The sequence below is a fragment of the Chlorocebus sabaeus genome, chromosome 9, assembly GCF_047675955.1.
Source record: "Chlorocebus sabaeus isolate Y175 chromosome 9, mChlSab1.0.hap1, whole genome shotgun sequence".
Classification (NCBI taxonomy): Eukaryota; Metazoa; Chordata; class Mammalia; order Primates; family Cercopithecidae; genus Chlorocebus; species Chlorocebus sabaeus.
In genome coordinates this window covers 33539394-33557992 of record NC_132912.1, presented here as the reverse complement: position 1 = coordinate 33557992, position 18599 = coordinate 33539394, and the positions used below count along the sequence as shown (strand labels likewise).

Genomic DNA, 18599 nt, shown 5'->3' with positions numbered 1-18599 from the left:
AATCTATATTCAGGTTTAAATAGAATGCAAATAATAATACTTATGAAATACATATTTTTCAACAGGGTCACTTTTATTTCAACTCAAAAATGCAAAATATTAAAAATATTCTCTTAGTGGCCAGGTATGATGGCTCACACCTGTAATCCCAGCACTTTGGGAGGCCGAGGTGGGTGAATCACTTGAGTTCAGGAGTTCCAGGATCGGCCTAGGAAACACGGAGAAACCCTGCCTTTACCAAAAATACAGAAAATTAGCCAGGCATAGTGGTGTGTGCCTGTGGTCCCAGCTACTAGGGAGGCTGAGGTGGGAGGATCACTTGAGCCTGAAGATCCTGCCACTGTACTCCAGCCTGGGTGACAGAGTGAGTCTCTGTCTCAAAAAATATAAAGAAAGAAAGTTAAAAAAAGAATAAATAACATTTTAAAAATAAAAAATATTCTCTTAGAGATGTGATTTCATTTTTCAGCTTAGATGATGGAATTTATGGACAATAATGTAACTAAGCAAATAAAGAGGGGAAAAGTCATAAAAATAAACTTAACACAAAAATTGAAAAAGCTTTTTACAAAGGATGTTGACACTTCACCTGATATTCTGAATATTACATTGAAGATAAACAGATGAAAAAAATTATTTGGGATAAAAATCAAAGTTAATCAGACAAATCAAATGATGGCAAATCGGTAAAAATTTTAGAATAAATTAATAAATAAGATACCTGCCAACATGAGTCAGTAGCGGAAAGCCAGCCCCACACCCAGAGCTCCTTCATTTCCCTCACCATCATCTTCACAGGGCCTGATTTGCTAACTGTGAAACTTCAGATTTTTCCTTAAGTCTTACGATTGATAAGCAGATGTTAAGAAGGATTGTTCTGTGAGTACATACTACTAATGAGAGTACGGTAAATGGGTTTGTATGGTTTTTTCAACGTCCCTTCTTTCTGAGAATCAAGGGCCTGCACTTCTGGGAATTAATATGTAGTTACAATAAAAGAGGATTTCTTATCAAACAGTAAGTGGAAATGAAAATCCTACATATGTATACTTGTGCCATGTTGGTGTGCTGCACCCATCAACTCGTCATTTACATCAGGTATAACTCCCAATGCAATCCCTCCCCCCTCCCCCCTCCCCATGATAGGCCCCAGTGTGTGATGTTCCCCTTCCCGAGTCCAAGTGATCTCATTGTTCAGTTCCCACCTACGAGTGAGAACATGCGGTGTTTGGTTTTCTGTTCTTGTGATAGTTTGCTAAGAATGATGGTTTCCAGCTGCATCCATGTCCCTACACGTTGCGCACATGTACCCTACAACTTGAAGTTTAATAATAATAAATAAATTAAAAAAAAAAAAAAAAAAAAAAAAAAAAAGAAAATCCTGTACACTCTTGTCCCCCAAAGATATGAATAGAAAACAGAGGTGAAGGAGTTTTAGACATGAAAAATACTAGAATGTAAAACCATCATGGCAGCCATTTTTATTTGTTTGGTTCCCTAGGGCAAGGGCTGACAACTGCAGCCTATGAGTCCATTCAGCCAGCAATCTGTTTTTGTAAATGAAGCTTTGTTTATATCTTGTCAATGGTTGATTTCATGCTACAACGGCAGATTTTCAGGGCCATGATGCTAAAATACTGATTATCTGACCCTTTACAGAAAGTCTGCCAATCTTTGATCTGAGATATCAAAGGCACCAAAAATGCTAACTAATAGATACTAGATCTAAAATAAATAAATAAATAAAAGTTTATATAAACACCAACATACAATTACTATTTTCACAAGGAAAAGTAATGTGAAACAAATTTAAGTGCAACAAACTTAAGAATAAAGGTAGATGTAAATAAGTGAGAAATGTCCATTTTAGAAAAGATCCGGGCCAGGCAAGGTGGCTCGTGCCCATACTCCATGCACTTTGGGAGGACAAAGCTGGCAGAACACTTGAGCCGAAGAGTTTGAGACTAGACTGGGCAACACAGGGAAACTCCATGTCTACAAAAAAATATAAAAAATTAGCTGGGCATGGAGGCACTTGCCTATAGTCCCAACTGCCTGGGAGGTTGAGGTGGAAAATTCACCTAAGCCCGGCAGGTTAAGGCTGCAGTGAGTCACTACTCTCCAGCAACAGAGTGAGACCCTGTCTCAAAAGGAAAAAAAAGATGCAGAGAAGAAAACTTTAGGCCGGGTGCAGTCACTCACACCTGTAATCCCAGTACTGTGGGAAGCCAGGGTAGCAGGATCACTTGAGGCCAGGGGTTTCAGACCAGCCTAGGCAACAAAGCAAGACCCAGTTTCTACTTAATTAATTAATTTAAAATGTTTTAGCCATAATTATTTTCTATAGGGGAAAAGATTTAGAGTATCTACTTTAAGTTAGACTATGAATCCCAAGTAAGAACACTAGTAATTTTTTTTTTTTTTTAGACAGAGTCTCACTCTGTCACCCAGGCAAGAATGCAGTGGCGCAATCTTGGCTCACTGCAACCTCCACCTCCTGGGTTCAAGCGATTCTCCTGCCTCAGCCTTCTGAGTGGCTGGGATTATAGGTGTGCATCACCACGCCCAGGTAATTTTTGTATTTTTAGTAGAGACGGGGCTTCACCATGTTGGCCAGGATGGCCTCGATCGCTTGACTTCATGATCCACCCACCTCAGCCTCCCAAAGTGCTGGGATTACAGTTGTGAACCACCACACCTGGCCCATCCCTCAGCCTCTAGAGTAGGTGGGACTACAGGCACCCATCACCACATCTGGCTAGTGTTTGTATTTTTAGTATACATAGGGTGGTTTTACCACGTTGGCCGGCTGGTCTTGCAATCCTGACCTCAAGTGATCTGCCCACCTTGGCCTCCCAAAGGTCTGGGATTACAGGCATAAGCCATCATGCCCGACCTTATTTTATTTTTGTTTGTTTAAGACAGGCTCTCACTTTGCCATGCAATATGGAGTACAGAGGCATGATCACGGCTCACTGCAGCCTCAAACTCCCAGATTCAAGTGACTCTCCCACCTACACCTAAGCCTCTCAATTGCTGAGACCATTGGTGTGTGCCACCACACTCGGCTAACTTTTGTATTCTTTGTGAAGACAAAGTTTTGCCATGTTGCCAAGACTGGACTTGAACTCCTGGCTTCAAGTGATCCTTCCACTTCAGCTTCCAAAAGTACTGGGATTACATGCATGAGCCATCATGTCCGGCCTCAAACACAAAATCTTATCATTTCATAGGTCCAGTCCCTATTTTAGCATACAATTTTATATGTTGCTTTTTATATACTTAACCTTATATCATAATCAAATTTATATTTCATGAGAAAGTGTGAGAAATACTTCTTAACCACCATCCAGGCCAGGAAGTATCATTACCGTTTATTTGTTAATATAGTAACACCATATCTAATATGGATAGTCAAGGGTTCATTTGCTCCTGCACTGATTACGCTTTACTAAGCAATACCTATGGTCCTGTAGACCAATACCTACAACCAGGTTCTAGAAATACTAAAAAAAAAAAAAAAAAAAAAAAAAAAGCAAGGTTCTTCTGCCAAAGGTAATCACAATTACTTGGCATAACCTGCCTGAAAATAGTGGCATTTGTGGTTTAAATAAAGAGATTATGTTTCCTATTTGTTTTTGAGACAGAGTCTCACTTTGTCACCTAGGCTGGAGTGCAGTGGCATTACCTCAGCTCACTGCAACCTCAATCTCCTGGGTTCAAGTGATTCTCATGCCTCAGCCTCCCATGTAGCTGGGATTACAGGCACCTGCCACAATGCCCGGCTAACTTTTGTATTTTTCGTAGAGACAGGGTTTCATCATGTTGACCAGGTTGTTCTTGAACTCTTGACGTGAAGTGCTCCACCCACCTAGACCTCCCAAAGTGTTGGGATTACGGGCATGAGCCACCGCGCCCAGTCGATGTTTCCCATGTAAATCAAGAGGAAATGAAATGATATAGGTGAAATAAAAATTGATTCCAAGGTAACGAAACATTTCAGGTAAATGTTTGTCTACTAAGAAAATAATTTAAAAAAAGGAATCACCGAAGTAATGAAACTGTGAATGAATAGTTCTAGTGAGGATCAGTTAATTTTATTTTTGGGTAACATACAAGAAAATAACTCAAGAGAAACATCATCATGGGGAAGATAATATTGTCTCTCTACCTATTTGTCTCCATTTCTAAATATCAGCAGGTAGTCAACTAAGGCAGGGGTTGGAGGATGAGCTAATTGTCATTAATGCCCCTGATTGAAAAACAACATTCAACCTAGTCTAGAAAATAGTTTTGAAAGTAGGCAGTGCAAAATTCTTATTTTAAAAAACTTAAGCCAGGCATGGTGGCTCACGCCTGTAATCCCAGCACTTTGGGAGGCTGAGGCGGGCAGATCACTTGACATCAAGTGTTCCAGACCAACCTGGCCAATGTGGTGAAATCCGGTCTCTGCTAAAAATTCAAAAACTAGCCAGGCATGGTAGCACACACCTCTAGTCCCAGCTTTTAGGAAGGCTGATGCAAGAGAATTGCTTGAACCCAGGAAGCGGAGGTTGCAGTGAGCCAGGATCTCCAACCTGTGCGACAGAGTGAGACTCCACCTCAAAAAAACAAAAAACAAACAAAAAAATCCAACAACAACAAAAATTTCATCATACATCAGGACATAATAAGATCTAAATGGCTGTAAAAATCTCGCTAACATTAACTTCACAAGCTTACATTACTATTTTCCTTAATGACATTTGATATTTGAGGTGGTCTGGGTTGTGTTCCTTCTCTTCAAAATATACAATTGGGATTCTGCATTATTCCTTAGACTCTTTGACTTTGAAAATCTAAATGAGAAAGCAATACTGACATGTATTTGTCACTTTTATAAAAGTAAGTATTCAGTAAGTGTTATTCAATTAGTTATCCTCCAAAATTGAGAAGGCCCAAGAATGACTGGAATTTTGTATAAGGGAAGTTATCTTGGAAATTTCTACTTACATATCATGAATATATATTATTGTATTCCTACTAGATATATCTGAAATTTCTTAATTTCACTTAATTTCTTCCTTTCTGCTATACTACATTGCTTAATTTACTCTTCCACAAGCTACCATGGAGCTGACACAGCTACCTTTACAAGCTATCATCACATTTAAAATCATCTTCCACAACAAGCCACTTTCAGTTACCTAATTCAGACCATTCTTCCCCTATCCGTTCACAGAACACCTATTATAGAACTATATCAACATTTATCACATAATTATAATTGTGTGATTTCTTGGCTATGACTCCATCTAGGCTGCAAATCTCTGGAGGAAGAACATATTCCATTCATCTTCGTTTCCTAGCACCTAACACAGGGATTATCACAAGAGAAATGCCTGGAAAGGTTTCTTATGAAATAACAGGAATCCATTTCTGAGCATTTCTGAGAATGAGGAAGGTGGGTATCTCTGGGCTCTTGTAGATTTGTATCTGTCAATCTGAGCAGACCACCTACTTTTTCTCTCCCATTGTTAATCCAACTGTGAGGAACCATGACTATCAATTCCACAAGGAAGCTTAACTATGTAACACAGGTGTTGGAGAATCACAAACTATTTCTGTTCTGTTTCCATATGAAAATTGGTGATGCCTAAAAAGAGATTATAACCAATCTGTTTTTCTTAAATCTCTCTGTCTCTTTGAAAATCTCTGTGCACGACTTTCTTCATTAAGTGCCAAACTAACAGGGCTTAAAAATGACTCAGCTATAAAAGAACTTCTAGTTCTGCAAAGACATACTTGTTTTCTTGAATCTGTTTGGTGTATCAAAATTAAATGCCATGGCAACCAGAAACTGTGGTGGATTTTGTGAAATGCCTTCCTTTGACTTAATCTAGATACTAAGTTTATTTTTCCATCTTACTCTCCTTTTGCTTTAGGCTTTTCATCTGTTCACTTTACCCTGATATCATTTCACAGTGAGGTAGAAAATACACAATAAATGACAGAAAATATAATAACATGTAATTGCAATGCTGGCTCAAAGCTGGTACAAACACAATTAAATCTCATTTGTGATGAGTTATGTTTCACAGGCATTTTAAAGCATATGCATATTGGGAAGCTATAATCCATGCATTTTACCTTATCTTTTTTTTCCTACTCAGGAAAGACATGAAAACAACATTGAACTTTTGAGGTAATTTAGAACTTGATTTCTTACATGAAATAAAGGCAAGTCCATGTTGAAAATAATATTGTTTAACTATAAGTTATTTGAAGAAATGTTAATGCTTCTCCAAAGTTAAAAAAAAAAAGAATTTTAAAGAGAATTTAAAAAGTAAAAGCAGCTACAACTATGAATATAACACCACTCGAAAATTCAAGGTGAATTTTATACCTTGTTATGTAACACTACCATTCAAGCCTCGTTCATATTCCAGCAGAGTTCTAAGTCAAGTTTCAGTTTTAGAATACTGGATGAACCATGAGAGATGAAATCTGAACTCACCACAGTTACTTACATGTAACAAGAAGGTACCACATTGCTCAAATACTCATTTTAAAAAATAAAATGCATGGTTTAATCCCACACATCTATCTTTTACAACACCCTAGATGCCTGTAATTACTTGACAACAGTTTAAACTAAGTTCTACGGTCTCAGTCACTGCTGTAAGTCTACCCTCCACCTTCCCCACTTTTTCTCACCATGTAAAGAAAGTTAAAAGAAAAAGAAAAAAAAAAGGTGATAACAATACAAGAAATAAGTTAAAAATTAAAAAGCCAAAACAGTTCACAAATATATTTTCCCAGGTAATCATCAGAGAGTAAGTAAGAGAAGATGCAATTAAATTAAACAAGTTAAACATGCACAAGTTCAGACTCATGGGGAAGGATGCGGTGCACCTCACTTGTCTATGACAGAGGTCTGCCAAGCCTTTGTTGGAAAATCAACTCATACTATCTGAACTCATACTACATTAAGACCAAAAATATCACAACAGTTCTATCACACACAAAAAGGAACAGAATCAAGGAAACTGATATAACATTTGCAGTTTTTAAGGATGCATGTTCTGTGAAGTAATGAAGTTGAGATTAACAAACAGTACAACATTTTTAGACTCTGAATGCTCAGAAATCTATGGCTTGCCTGATTTTTAAAAATTTCATATTAAAGGTTTTTAGCAATTAAAAAAATGATAAAAATGAAGAACTAAATAAACACAAATTTAAAGCTTAAATCAAATTAAGTCATCCAGATAATTTTTATTGCATTAAGCTTTCCCAAAAAACTGCTTTTATGCTCTCCTTAACATTGCAAATCCATCTGGAGTTCTGACTTGAAAGGGTCCATCATTAATTTATAGCAAAGTAAAATGTTTGCTTGAGTGTGATGAACAATAAATTTATTAGGATAATTCAAATGCCATTTCTTCATGTTCCTGCAAAACCTCTCCTCATTGGGCTAAGTGCTTTCTGTGATTATGACATATATATAGGAATGAAGGAGCAGTTGCTTCCAAATGAGAATGTTTCCTATCAAGCATATGCTAAGTCAACACCACTCTCCATCTGAGCATAAATGAAGATAAAACACTCTACATTATGATTCAATTAAAAACCTCCAAGATACGTTACCTGCCGCCTCGAGCACTGAAAGGCACTACATGGATTCCCAGAGGCCCTCCATCGTTGGGGACTTCTACGAGCTTTACCATATCACTGTGAGACAATGATGAATGAGGGAGCATGAACGTGTACTGTAAACAAACCAAAACCAAAAAGCAAAACGAAAAACTGCAACAACACAGACACATAATAAACAACGAAAGAGAACAGAACAAAAATCCCACCAAGCGCATAGGCATATATATACATATTCTGGAATATAAGCATGGTGATGAAGGCAACATTAAACACTACATACCTGAACACTAGTCTGATGGCATGGAGGGAGAGCAATCATCAGAGGTAACTACATTAAAATGACACAGAACATTTCTCTTGGATCGACCCTATTCTTCTGTGTAATACAAGTTTATGTGTTTCAAGTCAAATCTTTAGACTTACACTGAAATTCTTCTATCCCAACACCTATGTCAAGGACTCTAAAGATTAAGTGAATAAAGATGTTGCAGCTACAGAACACTTTCTAATTTACAAAGTGCTCTTTTATATGTCACATCATTAATCCTTCCAATAATCCAATGAGATCCAAGTTTTCACTACTGTAAGTGACAGTCCAAGGGAGATCACCATTGTCCTTACTACTCACTACTTCATGACAAGTCAGTCACTATTTCCTAAACTGCTATAAGACAGCTGCAAGTGCAGCTTATAAAACCTTTCTCAAAGCCAATAGGCATCTACTACAAATCAAATAATTTTCATAAAATTGCTCATAATCAATTTTCTTTTTAGAAAGGGAGTCTTGCTATGTTGCTCAGGCTGGCCTAGAACTCTTGGGCTCAAGCAACCTTCTTGCTCAGTATTCTGAGGAGCTGGGATTACAGTTATGAAGCTATTTATATTATATGACATAACATGAAGTTACTTCTATTATAAAACTATTCTGTAGAAGGAACATAACCTTACATATCGTATGGATTTGTCAAGTCTCTTCTATGAATCTTTACTATTAATACAATAAAGCCTGAGTTTAATGAAAATTGGTAGAGACAATGTAATTTTCTAAACTATTTAAACGAGATTCTGCTTTCTTTGTAGATTTTTTTCATATATACATATTACATCAGAGGTCTATTCAGTATTTACCTAACAACCAATATTTGGAAACAGTACTTCAATTAAATATCTATTTCAAGCCAGCTGGAAAACAATCAATTATTACCAATGAATTTCACAAAGATCACAATATAGATTTTATGTGATGGAAAATGCCAATTTTTCAATTATGTTTCTAATATAAAAACCTGAGGTTATCCTATATACTATGAATGTCCTACATAAAGACAGGAATATCAAACAAATCAAAATTTAAAACATGTGCACAGATTTAATCACATGTACTAATTAAGACAACATAAAAATTCTTCCATACTGCCAAATGGTTAAATGGATTTTTTATTACTTTTATTTTTTTACCAAATTTCATAAAATTCTATTTTGGATACTGATTATCCCATTTGAACACCTATCTAATCATTGGTTTGTAAGCTAAGAATAGTATAACTTCAATAAACTGATTTTATCCCACATTCTAAAGAGAACTATGGCATGGCAAGTACTTTACTAAATGTAAATACTCAGTTTGCTGACTGCCATACATTCAAACAGCATCTGATCCTAGTGCCTGCTTAATCTCACTTCTCTTGGAAGACCAAGAGAAGACAGAATTAAGTACATACATGTCAATGCCTATATCCCCAACTTTTACCCAAAGTCAAAGAAAAAAATCCAAAATGACTGTCCTCCCTGCTCTAAGCTACCAAGGAAAGAAGTCCTGAGAATGCCTACCATTTACACATGTCAATACGTAAAATAATCAGAACATTGTGGAACAAATAGGAGATTTTTCTTTGTCCTTTTATATTTAAAATTGTTTTCAAGGTCCCTAATCTAGGACCTCCAATTTTTCATTAAATATCTAGAGAGATTCTATTTCTTCAAACTACAATAAATACATATATATATACACACATACACTATAATAATTAATGCGAACATGATCTAACTAGTTTTTCAAGTATGTCTGCAAATTTTTTTAATTTAGCAAAGTGAAGAACAAACACATGATCAAAATATTGACACACAAAGCAATCTGAAAAGAGTTATGGTGTTTACAGTGTTGTTAACATGACAAACATCTTCAATCAAATACTATTTTATATTATAATTTAATAGTATTTGCCAGGGCATGAAACTCAGGACAGGTAGACATGAACTTCCATGCTATACTGCTTACATTACATAATTAACTCAAGACATAAAAGATGTTCTTTATAAAAACAAATCAATGCACGGCATGTTTTTAACTAAGCACAAACATTCCTCATGCCATATGTTTTCAGAATACTTGCTGCAATTAATGACGCTACATGTACATTGCAAAGTTAGTTGAAACCATCAGTAACTTACTCCAGAGAAAAGTTGGGTATATTCTCCAAACCCGTGTCAGCATGTCCAACAGGTTCAACACGACTGTTATCCTCTTCTGTCCCATCCTCATCCTAGAGGCAGCCAACACAAAGAACAGTACAATCTGTGTTAGGTTTCTTGCTGTAATGTGAAAGGAAACTGGATAAAACGGGAATCTAATAGGCAGTATGATTATGGTAACTGTTTCCTTGAAGAAGGATGACCTTTAATGACAGGATGAGTGTGTGTTGTAAAGAGCTAAAACTGAAAACAAGAGTCTCGTGAGATAGTGTATCCCAGAAAGTGAATAAGATATACTACTGGGATAAGGAAAGAAAACAAACATACAAAGAAAAAAACTTATCTTCATGCTAATTTTATTATCTGGTCATTTTTCACTGCTTTTCATGTACATTTTAGGAAGTTATTATATATTACTCCATTGTTACGATATATTGATAAACAAATATACATGACATTGGAAATGCATGTTTGAAAACAGCTTCCTACTCAAAACAGTTAAATCAATTACAAACCATAACCATTACCAAAAGCTTCAAAGTCATATTTCTCAGTTCTTGATTCCTACTAACATAGCTCGTCAAAAGGAGCATGCAGTGGCATAGTTCCAGACTTTACAGCCTTCATCCCATACAATTTCACATAAAATTAACCTAAGCCAATCGACTGATTATTTAGAGGTGTCTGTAAAGGCATTAAGGTCTTAGCCATAATGGACCACTTTTGTTTACTTCTGTGCATGAAGGACCAAACAAAAGGACAAGCAAAAGAAACAAAGTACTCAGCCCTCATCCTCCTATGCTTCCTTTGACAAGGCAATATTTTGTACAAATTGTTCCAATGTGTTGCAGAAATCCAATAAGTTTGCTGGTGTTTATATATGTCAGTTTATTGAAGTTATATTATTCTTAGCTTACAAACTAATGATTAGATAGGTGTTCAGATGAGATAATCCGTACTCAAAAAGGTGCCTGTGGAATAAATGTGGTAGGTCACAAAAATAAAAGTCACCCAAGAATATACCTTCATTTATAATCTCGGCCACTGTCTTTTCATTAAAGAGTTCACTATTATTAATAGTTAAAAGTTGGCTTTCCAAAATCATTTGAATAATGATAAAGATACCTAACTGAGATCAATGGACTTACTAGCCAGATTAGAACAGTTAAGAGATCCTCAGATTCTCCAAACACGATGATGGAGACATACTCTCTGGCACCTAGTAGAAGCTCTGTAAATGTTTTGCTAATTAAAGTAAAATCATGCCTAGGAATCTCTGTGGTAATATGTTCCCCAAATGCAACTGAGTAAAATGTATTTAATCCATTTCTTAGAAGTTTATATGTATAATTTATGTATACATATAATTTGTTAGGTTTATCTTTTCTATTACATAAATTTGACAATGGTGATTTTATTGTGAACTTTTTCAACATAATTCATAGGTGCACATATTGGGAACTTATTAAGCCATCTATATTAGGACAGGAAGTCCAACACTGGAGAAAAATTTTATATTTTCAATCATGCTATTTGAGAGACTCAGTGGAAATGTGCATGCCATCAACAGGAACAACAATCAACAAAATGATAAGCAAGAGTTACACATTCAAGATACAATGTCCAACAATATATTAAATCATTGAAGAGATACTAAGAGAAGGCAAAGCAGGCAGTAAGGCCCAACTGACACTTCCCTTTCAAATCTATGAAAAGTAGAAACTAAGGGCATCAAGCTTTTCTATGAGTCATAGCTGTGCTCTGTGCTTTCTGGATGGTGGAGCTCTGCATGAAGCCAGGCTATTTGATTGATGATGCTGTGACTTGAGAGGCTCTAATATGTACTTCTCAGTCATCTATCTCCTTTAAGCACCAGCACATAATACATTTCAAAGGTTAACCAGCATCTTGAACCTGCCTGAGAATTGCACGTGGAATGTAAACACGAACTTCCAAAATTATGCTTTTCCAATGGGAGTGGGGACAGGAAGGAGAGCAAATGTGATTTGTTTATGAACCAGATGTAGCACATAAAAATAATCTTACACATTACAGATCTGTTTTTCAGGATTCATTAATAATTTAAGGACTACTGAAATTCCACCAAGATGTATCACCACTTGAAACACCTATGTTGCACTATGAAACAGCCACATAAATGAAATGCCCCAAACTACAATGATAAAACAGTCACTGATAATTCACACATTGTTCCCACAGTGGCCATTATCAGGCACCCAAGAGCATGGAGAATATTATTTCATGAAGCTACACACGGTGTCCAGTTTGGATGGCAACATTCACTGCCCTGAGGCTGAGCTGCAGTTGCTGTGGAACCTCAACTTAGATTTTCCCAACATTAGGACGTGTAAATTATCAGCTCCTATATGATTTTATTCTGTTGTCTGGTACTTTTTTTTTTAAGCTGTGACTAAATGTAGTTACTTTTAGCAAGAACTATACACTGAATTCCATTATAACTACAGTAAACAAAGCTGTTATTATGTATGTCAAATCAATATTTAAGAACTATACAGTACTGGCCAGGTGAAGTGGCTCATGCCTGTAATCCCAGTACTTTCAGAGGCCGAGGTGGGAGGACCACTTGAACCCAGGATTTCAAGACCAGCGTGGGCACCATGGTGAGACCCTACCTCTATTTTTTTTTAAGTAAGAAAAAAATAGAACTATATAGTATTAATTTAAACTAAACAGTGCCAAAGAACTTTCAGATGATACAATCCAGCCACTTGTTTTTTTTTTCTTTTTCTTTTTCCTTTCCCTACTCTCCATTTCATAGCAGAGTACAGACATTAAGAGCTTGGGTTCAAGCATTAAACAGACCTGGGCGTGAACAGCAATTCTATCATCTGCCAATTTTATAACCTTATACAAGTTATGTACCTTTCCATGTTTCTATCCCTTCTTCTGTAAAATATGAACAACATAAACATTTTCCTTGGCTGGGTTTAGTGGCTCACACCTGTAACCCCAGCACTTTAGAAGGCTGAGACAGACAATGGCTTAACACCAGGAGTTCAAGATCAGCCTGGGCAGCGTAGCAAGACTCAGTCTCTACAAAAAACCAGGTGAGATAGTGTGTACCTGTAGTCCCAACTACTGGGAAGGCTGAAGCAAGAAGAAAGCTTGAGCCCAGGAGTTCAAGGCTGCAGTGAGCTATGACCATGCCACTGCACTCCAGCCTGGGTGACAGAGTTAGACCCCCGTCTCTCTCTCTCTGACACACACACACACACACACACACACACACACTTTAAAAACTCTTCCTCAGGCCGGGTGCGGTGGCTCACGCCTGTAATCCCAGCACTTTAGGAGGCTGAGACAGGCAGATCACGAGGTCAGGAGATCGAGACTATCCTGGCTAACACGGTGAATCCCCGTCTCTATGAAAAATATTAAAAAATTAGCCGGGTGTGGTGGCGGGCGCCTGTAGTCCCAGCTACTCGGGAGGCTGAGGCAGGAGAATGGCGTGAACCCAGGGGGTGGAGCTTGCAGTGAGCCGAGATCAAGCCACTGCACTCCAGCCTGGGTGACAGAGCAAGACTCCATCTCAAAAAAAAAAAAAAGAAAAAAAAAACTCTTCCTCTTAGGACTACTGAGAGAATTAGTAAGAAAATCCTCCATATCACAAGCATTACATGGTGCCTGACACATAGTAATTACCCAACAAATGGTAATTTGTAAACATTATTGAAGACAGAAATAGATAATATGTATATAATATAGAAAACATACCTTGATAAATCTTTTGGGGCAATTATGTACAAATATAAAACATTTTAAGGGTATATACATGTATTCATCTATTCATACACTGTACCTTGCAAAACAATTTAATATGAAACATATTACCCACTCAATCAAATAAAAAACATATTATTTATAATTTAGAAACTTGCTGACACCTGGTATTTACTGCGCTTTGCTATATACAAAATATTTTCATTGTAAAATGTCTTCAGGACAAGTAAAGAAACCAAGAAAAAGATAACTAAATGCTACATACAATCAAGTACATGGCAACAAGAAGAAAACTCTATGGGGTGGTGGTTGAAGACATTTTCAGAAAGAAAGTAGATGTAAAAAAGGTAGGAGGGGTCTAGGATTTTTAACCTACCTGAAAGCAACAGTTTCATCAATGCTGGCAGAAGGCAGAAGATTCCTGGGTCACAGACAAAGAACTATTCACAACTCACAGCCACACCGTTAGCCAGAATATGGCCCTTTTATGTAGTGGTTCCTCAGCTAAGATTCTCACAAGGTGATGTGAAGAGGATCCAGGGACACTGGCACACAAAGAAGAACTCTAGGCTCAGGAAACCCGAATCTTTTATATAGACAGGTAGTATCCTTGCTTGCTGCTGTCAGATGACATCCTATGCCTAGATAGCTCTACAAACATCCTTGAAAAGACTGTCCACCTTGAAGGCATCTGTTCTGTTGTTTTTTTTTTTTTTTTCCTAATACCTCCTCCTCTTAGATGAGGCATCTGTACAAAATGCAAGAGAATTACGAGGAGTTATCTCAAAACTGCAGAGTTTAATCGAAGGATTGACAAATGATAGCATGTGGATGATTGCTAGGAGACTAAAACTAGGAATATTATTAACAAATGATTATGATAAAAATGCCTTCTGAATAGTGATATTAAATTCTACTAAAAGTCGTATCTTCTATACTGAAAAAAATTCAGTGTAGAACTACATGCTTAAAAAGACCAAGCATGAAAGATAAAAGAAACTTTGAGACATGCAAAGAAGATCTTTACTTCCTTCGCATGAACACTTTATTATAAAGCTCTTTTTGGATGTGCTCCAGCAAAATCCAGAAAACACAGTAAGAAATCAGTCAGAACCCAAGGAAAGTCCTAGAATATGGGAGAAAGGGCAGTTTAGGGAAGCAAGCAGAAACCAGTTCAGATAACAGCAGGAGGATGGAGAGGTCTAGTAAGTACATCTCCATGAGAAAAAAAGAAACTAGTAATTGGTCTGATATTATTCTAAAAGTTCTTTCATTCCCCTTTAGTTTTTCTCTTTTTTGACATGGGGCCTTGCTATGTTGTCCAGTTCTAACCTCAGACTCCTAGGCTCAAACAATCCTCCAGTCTAGGCCTCCCAAATAGCTGCGACTACAAGTTTGTACCTCCTCCCTGGGCTCAGGTCTGATACTTTTGAGTATTTGAAAAATAAAAGGCATCTTGCCAGACCTGACACAGAATCCAGGGGGAAAATCAAAAATATATACACAGAAAAGAAAGCAACATAAAAAAACTTGCTCCAGGAGAAAAAAAATCTATAGAAGAGGAAGTATAATCAGAGTATCCACTTGCTTATGCGGTGAGCAACTGTCACATTGCCATGTGCTGTGACACAGGCTATTGACTGAACTTAGACATTGGATGTAACAGCACTGAGAGGATGGGAGCGAGAAACTGGAAGCAGTATAAAAGGAACAACTCTCATCTTCCATATGGCAAGTCAACAGATGTCAGTAACTGGTAATCAGGAAAGAGCAACATAAATATATTATTTAGAAACATGGAAGTAAATATCAGAGCAGACATTTAGGGACAAAGACGGGAACAGTGGCGCAGAGAAGCTGTTCATTTTTATGATAAGTCTTTTAGCATTACGTCTTTATTTTTATTCTGAAATGCCTGCCAAGGGGGTGGAGGGGCTTCTCAGGTCTAACAAACATGCAGACTCTCAAGGTCCCCACAGACCGCCTGGCATTGGATTGACTGTGCAGGGTGTAAGGCAGGAGACTCCACTTGCCAGCAAGGTTGCATCATGCCTTGTTTACCAGAGGAGTGTGCACCCAGCAGTCCCAGCAGTCCTCACAGCTGTGCAGGAGCCACTCTCTTGGGGTCCCCAGCAGGCAGCTCAAGCGTGGTGACTCACATCAGGAGGTTGCAAGAGTTAGCACGGATGAAAAGCCTCATGCCCCAGAGAAGCCAGTGTCTCTTGGAACAATGCCACAGATGTAAACTGCTTCTCAGATATTTATAGTTTTTCAAGTCTTGATGTGATTTACCAATCAGTGGTTACTTTTGCCATAAAAAGGCAGTTGACATACTACCTTTATTAGGATTCCACAAAGCGGGGGGGACCAAAAAATAACTGAAGTTTAACTTCTCATGCAGAAATTGGAAAAGAGCCAGGCACGGTAGTGTGCGCCTGTAGTCTCAGCTACTTGGGAGACTGAGGCAGGAGGATCACTTGAGCCCAGGGAGTTCAAGGCTGCAGTAAGTTATGTTCATACCACTGCACTCCAGGCTGGGCAACAGAGTGAGTCCTTATGTCTAAAAAAAAGGAAAAAAATCCAAAAACTTAAGTGATCTTACCACAAAAAAGTACAGGACTCGTAACTAGAACACTTGAGACTAGAATCCTGCCTCCATCTCTCACCATAGAAAACAGGAACACAAACCGTACTGTCTAATTCAGAGGAATACTATAAAATTTAATCTAGAAACCAGTCATCTGCATATCTACATTCAAATTCTGAGGTCCAAGAAGTAAATATTTTGGATATTTATCACTTGAAAGAAAAGCCTATATGTATCATTTAAAAACTGTTTTATAAAAATTAAAGTTATACTTCTCTACTTAAATTTCCTACATATTATCTTTGATTTTGATGTTTAGAAAGCACAAGAAAATGAAAATTCTCATGGTACAATTTACAATATTTTCTGTCAAATGTTTTTTAAAAAATTACTCATAACAGTAAAATATTTTAATCAGTTCAAATATATTGCTAAAAACCACTCAACTAAATGTTCTTTTTCATACTTTTTAGAATCCCTCCAAGATTTTCCTAACTTAATGAGAGACATGTTAACTATTAGTGAGCTATGGTATCCTAGAGAAAATATTTATTAGGATGTTGACAGAGTGAATTAAAGCACTTTTTCTTTGGATTACATTTGGTGAAAAATAATTCCAAAGGGAATCTGTTTCCAAGTCTCCTAGGTATCACAAATAGGATTCCAGAAGGCGTTCGTGTTAATGTCCCAACTACTTGATTAACTGGCCGAATTGCCAGGAAAAAGTAATTTCCCATCATATATGGAAAACAATTGAAAACATCTGTGGGAGAAAGGTCTTCACAATTTAAAATGATAAATCTATAGCAACCTTCCAAAGAAATAAAATCAGGAAATGTGTAATACAACTTTAATTCATGATCATTATATTCTGTCAGAACAAAAACATTCATGAAAAAGTGCAAATACTTTTTAGAAAAGACAATATTAGGTAAGATATAATAATATAACAATATATAGCAAAAATAAGATATTTTACAATTAAAAATATTCCCTTGTAGAGGGAAATTCTACTTGTTATACTTTTAGACAAAGTCCAGTTCCTTATAATATAAACTATGCTCTACTAAACAAAGCTCAACATCAAATTATTTAGGAGTCTATGAAGAATTATTCAGCGCCTGTGATGTAATTACTGTATATGAGTGTCATCCCCTCACCTAGATTCCTACTATTCTTATCTCAAGCTAGTATTGATCAAATGTAGTATGTAACACAGTCCATGAAATTTCCATTTCCCAGAGAAATGAAATGCCTCCTGTCTTGATACGTACACAACATGACTCCACACAACCAAAAGCAAAAGAAGAACAGATGGTGCTGATTTATGAAAGCTATCTAACCACAGAGAACAAAAAGTATGCATCTTTGCACCAGTTCCATGCATAATGGAATCTTAAAATTCAGTTCCAATATGTAAGTCTTCTCATTGATTATTAGGATTCCAGAACATGAAGGAATCTTCTTGGAAGATATTTGATCCAGCATCCAAAAGTACAGTGCAATTTGTCTTCACATTCTTCTTCCATTTTGCCTGTCATCAATGATTCACATAGGAAGATTTACATACTGATGCTTAATAAGAATCACTGAATCTAATAACTAGTCCCAGCACCTCACCTGCCGTCATCTGCCACATTCCCATACATATTTATCCCAGATGACCACTCAAGCAGATACTACCATGTCAGGAACACCGGCACCGCTTGTTTTGCAAGAAGTGTGTCTGCACTGTTCAGGGTTCTCCCACCACACACTAGTGACCAAGTGGCCACCCTCTAGTTGACATGATTTTATTCAGACTAATCAATCTCTTTTCAGAAGTGGCTTGCTTACCAGAGTAACACTTTTCTTTTGAAAATAAAACTCATTAGCTATGTATTTATTGCATTGTCCTTAATTCCCAGTATATGATACAAATGTGAAACAAAAAATAAGATATTAAACAAATACAATAATTTAAAGTATTACACATGTTGTATTTGATATGGCAGCTGAGCACAGTAACAAAAAAAAGTGGATTTTGCATGCAGAATCATTTTGACAAGTTATTTAACTTCTCTGTGCCTCAGTTTACTCATTTACAAATTGTGGAAAGTAATAGCATCTATCTCAGAGTTTCCATAAAAATCAAATGAGC

General features: G+C 36.9%; 1 protein-coding gene across 22 annotated transcripts in view; it reads right to left on the bottom strand.

Annotated features, from left to right (window-relative positions):
* The window catches only part of PARD3 (par-3 family cell polarity regulator), a 714326-nt gene that overhangs the window by 282067 nt on the left and 413660 nt on the right, over positions 1-18599 (bottom strand). For all 22 annotated transcript variants that reach the window (XM_037986591.2, XM_037986601.2, XM_037986605.2 and 19 more), the window contains 2 exons: positions 10090-10181; positions 7630-7713 (listed from right to left, as the gene is read on the bottom strand). In XM_037986591.2, the coding sequence (XP_037842519.1) occupies positions 7630-7713; positions 10090-10181 (176 nt within the window). The remainder of the gene's footprint in view (positions 1-7629; positions 7714-10089; positions 10182-18599) is intronic.